Here is a 9,263-nt window from a genome sequence, read left to right on the forward strand (position 1 = left end):
TTAATTTATTGTGCTGTCATATTATTTGTTATTTAGTTTTTTTTTGTTTTTTTTTGTTATTTTGACTTAAAGACGGCGCCGCGAGAGTGGCTGCCTTTCCAGCAGCTCATGTATTTTGTTTTTCTACTTTCATTCCTTTCATCACTTTGCTGCTGTGAAATGTAAATTTCTCCACTGTGAGACTAATAAAGGCATATCCAATCCAATCCAATCCATCCATCCATCGAAAACGTGAACACGATTTGACAACGGGTTTTGTTGAGGCGCTCGCCATTGGTCCACTTTAAGTCACATGACAACAACGGTGCAGCCAATCAACTCGCAGCGAGCTTTTTTATTTGTCATCTGCTTCCTTGTTTTGCTCAGCATAGCATTGTTGTTCCGGAGCCATTCGTCACCCGTCGGGGTTAGAGTCTCCGCCGTCCAGCCAACGCACAGGCAAGACACCTTTTCATTGCGCATCATTTCACTTGAGCATATTTGATGTTACGAGACAACAGTCGAAAGTAAACTCAGTCACCAGTTTCTTGCGAAATGTGAAGCTAACTAAGTGGCTAAGACTTGTTTTCAGTAACTGATGACTGCACAAAAGCTTAGCAAATGTCGTTTTAAATGTGTTTTCACGCGGATGAGCTCGGTTGATCTCATCAACAGTGGTGTCACATGATCAAACTTCATCCTTTCGATTGTGTTTTCACTGGTAATCGTGTTTTATTCAATAGGTCGATATGATTGAGCCCATAGGAAATCAGTTTAGATTGACAAATTAAGATTTAAGAAACGAAAGGTTGTTGGATATGTTTACAAAATAAAGTCGAGCGACTTTTCTCTATTCGTTTTAAACATGGGCTGCATCAGCAAACCAGTGATTACCAATCCAATTTTCATGAAAATAGTTTTCTACAAATAATCAAAGGAAGCACTAATAAGTAAAAAATAAACAGAAGCAGCATTTGGCTAAAATTACCAAATTAAAATAGAATAATATATGTAATATCCTTTCATTCCACTGTAATTTAATTTTAAGGACATCGTTAATAATGACTACACAATGTCCTAGTTTTTAAGATAATAACTTTTTTATTTTCTCAGGTTGTATAAAAAAGTTGTTGGTATTAAAATTAGTAAGAACCTTCCCTCACAAGTTAATGACCGTATTTTATCAACATTAAACTTTTTCAAAATATTTTATAATATCTAATCTTGACTCTCTTTTGGATTTCCATAATAATCCATCTTGTTCCCCTACCAATTTTATTCATGGCTACTGAATGCAGAACAACTAAATAGTCTTTCTATAGATAGCAGAAGTAATAATTAACATACATTAGTAAGTAAATTGACTCATTATTAGTTCAGTTGTCTACTTGTGACTTAGTGGTTTTCTGTCAAATCGCCACATAAGCCTTAGCTGAATAAAAGTTGGGAAGCGCCATAATTGATAGAGACAATATGACAATCCAAAGACACAGAGAGACATTCATTCTTCAGGACTTGCTGTACCCTCTTTGTGATGACATGAAGCAGTTCTAGATGAAAGAGGAGAGGATCAAAGCGTCTTTCCACCAGTGGATCAGGGACATCATGGTGGAATGTGCACGTCGACTACAAGCTAAATGTTGAAAGCAAACATGCAGCTGTAGCATCCATTGACGAAAAGAGATTGTCTCACATATCCTGTTCCACATAAATCTGCTTCAATTCCAAGCCGCAACAGTTCCACATACGCATCGGCGCTCTGCGCTGACGCTTCTTTCTTCTTATCGCGGGTTCCTCAAGCCATGCATCCCTCCAGCCGCAGACTGTCCAACAGCACTGACCTTCCACTGAACAAAGCGGGGCTGTGAAGATGCTGCCCATTACAGGCGCAAAAAAGCACAATGGCCCCTTTGGTGTCCAGCGATGGCAGTCGAATGGCACCAACATTCCTCCCATTCAAAAACACACTGTTTACTAGTTTGGAGACAATCATTCACAATTGATTTTCACAGCTATTGTTGTCTACAGAATATGATGGACGGAGTCCTCACAAATGTGCCTTTTGGATGGGCCTCGGGCGGAAACTTTACTACATTATGCCCCAACGGGTCCAAATGGGTCTGGGAAGGTCTCGGAGAATGTGCCCAGGATGCAAGGGACATGGCCAGCATCTATTTGGGCCTGCTGTCTATCTTCTGCTTCATGATGTCCTCACTGCCGTAAGTGTCACCCTCTCTGCGTCCAAATAAGTAAATACGTTCAGCGGAACGCAGTACATTGTACAGTGGGGCCTTGCCTTACGAACTTAATTGGTTCCCAGAGTAAGGCATAAACTGTGTATCCCTACAATTAATTTCCCTTAGGAAACCATTAAAATGAGAATAATCCATTCCGAGGTCTCCATAAAATATAATTTTCAACTAAATAAGCCTTAAAACGACAAACAATATACCGTATTCTATGTATAATAAATGTGCTGTTGTATTGTAATGAAAGAAATACACTGCACTGTGTAATAAAGTCGTTTTATTTACCTTTGTGATGGTCGTTGATGACTTGATGGAATGGCGTTCAGACTTCTCTTCCTATGTCATGAAAGTCCGCTTAGGCATCTTTTTCCAAAAAGGCCGATATCATCTCCATTAAATATTTACTAAGGTACGTAGCATTCTTTTTTCACCATTTTGAGGAATGATGTAGGCTTCGACATCTTTACTGTCAGAACTGGCTGTCCCACCATGACGAGTAATGATCCGTTGCTCGCTTTAAAATCATCAATAAACGGTGAACTGCCGCATGACGATATCAGAGTGAATTAGCCGTGCTTTCTCGCATATAATTGCTTTATTCACGCTGTCGCCAGGTAGCTGCTTTTCATTAATCCAAATTAACGGAAGTTTTTCAACCTCTTCTATTGCCCGAGACCGTTGCTTTGACAGAACGGCAACACACGCACCTTTAATAGCTTCTCTGTTGCGAAGGATGGTAGCAATGGTGGACTTAGCATATCCGTACTGGGCCGCTAAATCAGACAAACGCACACCTCGTTCGTGTTTCTCAATGATCTCCTTCTTCTCCTCGACTGTAATTTTGTTTTGTGTCTTCTTCGGCTGAACACGAGCCTTTGGTGGGGTCTTTTTCGGTCCCATAACAGCAAAAGTATCTGGGAAAAAAATCCTTAGAGACGATCGACTTGTGCACTCAGTGAAAGGGGGTGTGGAAAGGTAGGCCGGCTGGGACGCTGTTCGGTCGTGTGCGTTGGTGTTCTTCCGCTGAAGATTACTCCGCCAGCCGTGGTGGGGCGGCGCTCCGTGTGTATCCCGAAAAGTAGTGCTTAATCCACGGTTTAATTTTCATAAATTTAACGTTCGTAAACCGGAAATTTCGTAAGGCAAGGTGTTTGTAAACCGAGGCCCCACTGTATGTTAAAATTGTTCGCAGGCAGTACTACAGCTCATGCAGAACGGGGAATATGGACAAGGCGCTTTCCATTTGGTTTCTGCTACTCTGGCTGGGAGGTGACACCTGCAACCTGGTGGGGTCCTTTTTGGCAGACCAGCTTCCGCTTCAGGTGAATTGAACAAAAATACATTTCTGTTATTCTGGTGACGTGTGTTGCAAGTGACAAAATTGTCATTGCCTCTTGGAGGAATGTCAATCAACTTCCTATTTTAATGATTTTTACGAAGGGCTGGACTGCTTCTGATTCAAATCATCGCATAGAAAATAATGGAAATAGAAATAATTGCTTTGTGTTTCAAACTGTCAAATTTATATTAAATCTAATTGACATTAATTCAGATGTTATCTTATGAAGTAAATAAAAATCACTTATTGTCATGCACAAATATTTCCAAAGGTAATTTGACTAAGTACTGAATGCATATATAATGAAGATGTTGTTCAACCAGTTTTGGGGGGGAAAAATTACAGGACTCAATGGGTTGGGTAAAAGAATGAAACGGAACTAAACTTTTATTGGCTCATTATAGAATCCTGGTCTCATCCATCTGTGTGATGTTCTTTTCTTTTTTCTTTCTATATACCTCTAGACGTACACTGCAGTTTATTATGTTCTGGCGGACTTATTAATGTTGTCCATGTATTCATACTACAAGATGAAAAACAGAATGGTTGAAAGTGAGTATACATTATTCAATTATTTTCATATCATCTGGCAATTAAAGGAAACCCTTTTCAATGCAAACTTTAATACATTGACGACCTTATCCCAAGTCAACACCAGCTAGCTATCTATCTAGCTATCTATTAAATCAAATCAAACAATTTGTTCTTGTTGCCAACACTAAAGTCACTTTTAAAAAGTTAGTTTCTCTGAAAAAAAATTTGATCATCAGTCTTCCTGCCTTTCAGTTGTATCGTTTGGAATGAAGGAAAATGTGCATTGTTAACTTACAATACAATACAGTGATAGCTCACGAACTTAATTGGTTCCCAGAAAGTGTGTGTAAGGCGAAAAGTCAGTGAAAATGTTTAGGGAACTTATTTTTGCAGAGTTGACTCTTTGCCGCACTTCTACCCACAGGAAGATGATGTTCTGACATTGCAGTCCTTTTCTGCAAGATTGCGCTGAAATGTCTGTTGACTGACTCGGCTGTTCTGCTCTTCACAAGACAGGACTCTTTTGCACGTGATGGGTTTGACCTGCGTCCTGGGCGTCACTGCGAGCTTTGGGAAACTTCCGGGGTGGCTCGCTAACCAGCAGGAAGCGATGTCCTCCACATACAGGGGGCGCACGCTGCTCTCAAACTTGGATCTTGGCGCGGTCAGTATGATGTGTTTTCTATATTATGATATATTCTCCTCATACATTCATTTTTTTTTTTTAAATAATCTTAGGTCGTAATGCTTTAAAAGGTGTTCTTGTGTTTCTCTCGTTTTCATTGCTTTAGTCTTTCAACCCCAAAGAAATCATTGGATTTTCCATTGGCTCGGTATCATCAGTGCTCTACCTGTTTTCCAGACTTCCTCAAATTTACACCAATGTGAGTATGGCGACACGGGTTCTGTATGTACATACAGCGAGACCTCAACTTACGAACTTAATTGGTTCCCAGACAGAGTGTGTAAGGCGAAAAGTGTGTATCTCAAAAAAAAATTCCCATAGTGAACCATTAAAATGGGAATAATCCGTTCCCGGGTTTCCATAAAATATACTTTTCAACTAAATAAGCCTTAAAACTACACACAACATACCTTATTCTATGTATAATAAATGTGCTATTTTATTGTAATGAAAGAAATACACTGCATTGTATCATAAAGTCACTTTATTTACATTTGTGATGGTCATTTATGGCTTGATGGAATGGCGTTGGAGGTCAAAGGGAATTGCTGTTTGGAAAGAGAGGCGCATTACATGAGTAATTAAAGAAATAAACTGTGCTGTAAAATAAAGTTTTATTTACCTTTTTGTTGGTCGTTGATGGCTTATGAAAGGAGATTCACCTTCCAGAAGGACTGTTGGTAACTTAACCTCTGGTGCTGTTCGGTTGTGTGCTTCCACCGAAGATCACTCCGCCAGTGTGTATTATGAAAATAGTGCTTATTATAAGGTTTAATTTTCAGAAATGTGACATTTGTAAGATGAAAAGTTTGTAAATTGAGGTGTTTGTAAGTTGAGGTCTCACTGTATTTGGAAAACATTTCTGTATTTTTATATGATATTTGGAAGACGTTTTTCATTCTTAAAGGTGCTCCTTTTAGTCTGGTGCGCCTTATAAATGGAACATGTTTGAAAATACACCATTCATTGGGGGTGCGCCTTATACTCCGGTTTGCATTATACACCAGAAAATACGGTATATGGCAAAATATTCTGAACTAAGAGCGCATTCAATTTGGCCGCATATAAAATGACCCTTTGAGGTTTTGATTTGGCTTCAAAATGATTTTCATGCGCTGTTAACTCCTTCACTGCCAGACGATGTGCAAACATGTGTCCAATCCAGTGCCAGGGCTTTTGTCATTTTCACTCAAATTGCAGGACCCACAGAATATTTCATGGTAGACTGTTCAGCACATTAGCCTCACTGTTCAGAGGTGCAAGGTTCGATTCCTGTGTATAGTTTGAACCCTATCCCCCTCCGTGGCTTCGTAACCAGTTCAGGGTGTCCCCTCTGTGTAACGCCCAAAGACAGCTGGGATAGGCTCCGGCACTCCTCGTGGCCCAGTGAGTGGATTATGGATAGAAGGGATGGATCACGCCAAATGACCTGGAGGGTCACATTTGGCCCGCGGGCCTTTAGTTTGACACCTAGCTACTTCTAATGAATGTATTGAGACCTTCAGTGTAGTCGGTGTCATCTTCCAAATGTTGTGAAATAATAATTCTTAGCCCAACTGTGTCCTTTCCACCGCGGAGGAGTGGCAATCGCACAATGTTGTGATTGTGAATCATCTATGAAGGGAGGCCAGTTTGCTCTGGCCTGCGATAGTGATTGAAAATGTTCAACTTGGATTTCCGTTCACAGTTCAAGAGGAAGTCAACCGAGGGGGTGTCTTTCTTCCTCTTTGCTCTGGTCATCCTCGGAAACTCCACGTACGGCCTCAGCGTGCTGCTGAAGAACCCTGACCAGGGTCAAGGTGAGAACAGTTACGTGATCCATCACCTGCCCTGGCTCATTGGAAGCCTCGGAACGCTCCTCTTGGACCTTCTTGTATCCTTCGCTCGCAGCCGTTTTGGCGTCTACTTGCTACATTTCAGAGTGTCGTCATGTGACTGCTCACATTATGGCAAATTATCCAAGCACTCGCTCACCCCACTGAGGCAATTATTGGTTTTTTTCTTTTACAACCTTGATAACAAACAGAGTGACACAAAGCAGAACTAACAAACATACCACAATAGCACGTCTATGAGCACCAACACAAAAGCAATTCGCTAATTAAATGGAGACCCACTTTTTAAAGCCGTACACACTCAAAGGCACAGAGATGACATTGATCGAAAAATGTCAACTTTTTTTTTTTTTTAACTGATTCACAACATGGCTTCTTTTATTCTCCAGCATGTCCATCCATCTGATCCGCTTCTCCTCACAAGGTTTGCGTGCGTGCTAGAACATATCCCAGAAGGCTTCAGGCAAGCCGCAAGGTTCAACCTTGTACCGGTTGCCAGCCAACTGATGGGCAAACACAGAAAAACAAACGTTCACACTTACACCTCGGAACTATTTAGAGTGTTCCAATAACCTGTCATGCAAGTTTTGGGAATGTGGAAGGAAACTGGGATACCCACAGAAAATCCACACAGACATGAGGAGAACGTGTAAACTCCACTCAGGAAGACCCAGTAGGATGTGAGCAGGGACCTATCATAGCAGAGTCCGGCACCGCCATGTCTGGACAGTAGGGATATATATAGAGCCGAAACTACCAGTAAGACTTTAGTTTGCTGACGAAGTTTCTTGGATAAGAAGCGAAACGTCCGACACCTTCAAAGAAGTACAGATGACGGCTGAAGAAACCTTTTCATCGATGGACAACTCCTGTACGACTGAGAGCTGCGTTATGAAAATAATAAATGACGTTTTTATTTCATGCATAAGTTTATTTTTCACTTCACTACAGTACAAAAGCATGCTAGATACGCAATCCATGAACTTAAGGAGAAAATGACATGCCATATCAAAGATCCCCCATTTATTGTCCACTTTTACTGTAGTTCGGCGCAGGATCGGATATATTGATAGTCCGGTTATATCGATATTTTTTTCCCACTCCCGAGAATATCGATATAACGAGACTTTACTGTACTTTGTTTGTTTGGTCTTGTTCTCTTGTCTGTTTTCATCTTTAACGCCATACTTCAGATCTCCGTGCAGTTCTTTAGTTACCGTAAAGCTTCAGAACGGCTGGATAGCAGCACCCCGGAGACGACGCCTCTGATGGGGAGCTAGAACGTTCTTGCAACCGCTCCACCGCCATTCAAACGGCCCACAAAAAGAAACAAAATCACAGAATCAGGATAAGAAATCCATTTCATTTTGTTTTGAATTGTATAGATGTATTTATTTTACTCCCCATTTCAGGTAAATGCTCTTTTTAAACATTGCGGATGGATGATGCATTTTTCTGGTGCAGTTTTAAAGGGAATGGCGAGGAACTTCTGCCTGGAAGCTTTTATCAGGAGGTTATGAAGTTATGAAAACGCTCCTTCATGAAGATCTCTGGTCTCGTTTAAAGAACAACTTGCAACTTGACTTCATGTGTTCTTTTTCTGCTCTTAATTGTAGAAATTCTACATTTTAATAGAGTCTGGGGGAAAAAAAAGAAACGGTGCTTTTTATTTTTGTGTATTTTAAACACATTTTAATTTTCAATTCTTTTGTTTTTAATTTGACTTTGTACTTAGTTTTACATAGCAACACCATGACCAGTTTTATTTGCAGCGGCGATGTCGCATTCCATGTCAACTGTTCGACACGATAATGTCCATGTTTAATTTATAGTTTTAGTCAACATTCTCACATAATTTTTGCACACATTTTTTTGTACTTTTAGGGAAGGGAGGGGGGGTCATTGGGTCAGTGTACTGTTTAAAAAAAAATAAACCAAAATGGAAACTATTCAGTTCTGCTTGCTGTTCATTTTCTTATATTTTGATATGGATGTTATGAATGATTATTCTTGTTCAGTGTTGTTTTCCTTTCAGTAGCTGCCTCACAGAGACCTCTTCAAACATGCACTTTGCCACCACACGCACACACACACACACGCACGCACACACACACACACACACACACACACACACACACACACACACACACACACACACACACACACACACACACACACACACACACACACACACTTTCCTGTTTCAATGGTTTTGTGAGGTCCGGATAACTCCAGATAAGGAGTGAGGACCACCGTTGCTGATGAGTTTTGAGAAGAACTAGTGTTCCATTTGAACACTAAATGTCACCCCATTTCCCACTTCAACTTCTTAAAAAAAGTGGACTTTAAACTGAAATAACAGCAGGAGTGAGGTTTCTGAATGGGTACATTCAAAGTCCTCACCCCTGTGGTGAATTTGGTTAAAATATTGTTTTGCTTTTTGTGGTATGAACTTTTTCCTCTCATTAAACACACACACACATGAACACACACAGTGAGTAAAAAGTGTGTGTATCCAAGTGAAATGAAAATACACACCAAAAAAATCATTTTGGGTGAATTTGTGAGGACCTTTCTGAACCTTTAACAGATGCATATATAGACCCTCTAGAAGCCTTTAGAATGAAAAACTTGTGAGGACC

General features: G+C 40.4%; 1 protein-coding gene across 1 annotated transcript; it reads left to right on the forward strand.

Moving 5' to 3' along the window:
- The first annotated feature begins 342 nt into the window (after positions 1-342).
- On the forward strand, positions 343-8,526 carry slc66a1 (solute carrier family 66 member 1). The gene is made up of 8 exons (XM_089013345.1): positions 343-438; positions 2,008-2,198; positions 3,421-3,550; positions 4,032-4,119; positions 4,614-4,765; positions 4,893-4,985; positions 6,474-6,659; positions 7,815-8,526. The coding sequence occupies exons 2-8, from the start codon at positions 2,011-2,013 to the stop codon at positions 7,899-7,901; spliced, it is 924 nt and encodes a 307-aa protein (XP_088869471.1). The 5' UTR covers positions 343-438; positions 2,008-2,010; the 3' UTR covers positions 7,902-8,526.
- The last annotated feature ends 737 nt before the right edge of the window (positions 8,527-9,263 follow it).

The sequence above is a fragment of the Hippocampus bargibanti genome, linkage group LG01 (assembly GCF_051943395.1).
Source record: "Hippocampus bargibanti isolate YZ-2025 linkage group LG01, ASM5194339v1, whole genome shotgun sequence".
Taxonomy (NCBI): Eukaryota; Metazoa; Chordata; class Actinopteri; order Syngnathiformes; family Syngnathidae; genus Hippocampus; species Hippocampus bargibanti.

Bases quoted from the DNA above. Each gene is read 5' to 3' on its own strand.
- slc66a1 (XM_089013345.1), top strand. From the start codon at position 2,011: ATGATGGACGGAGTCCTCACAAATGTGCCTTTTGGATGGGCCTCGGGC. The intron at 4,766-4,892 runs GTCAGTATGATG...TCATTGCTTTAG, and splicing joins CAAACTTGGATCTTGGCGCG to TCTTTCAACCCCAAAGAAAT. The intron at 4,986-6,473 runs GTGAGTATGGCG...TTCCGTTCACAG, and splicing joins TTCCTCAAATTTACACCAAT to TTCAAGAGGAAGTCAACCGA.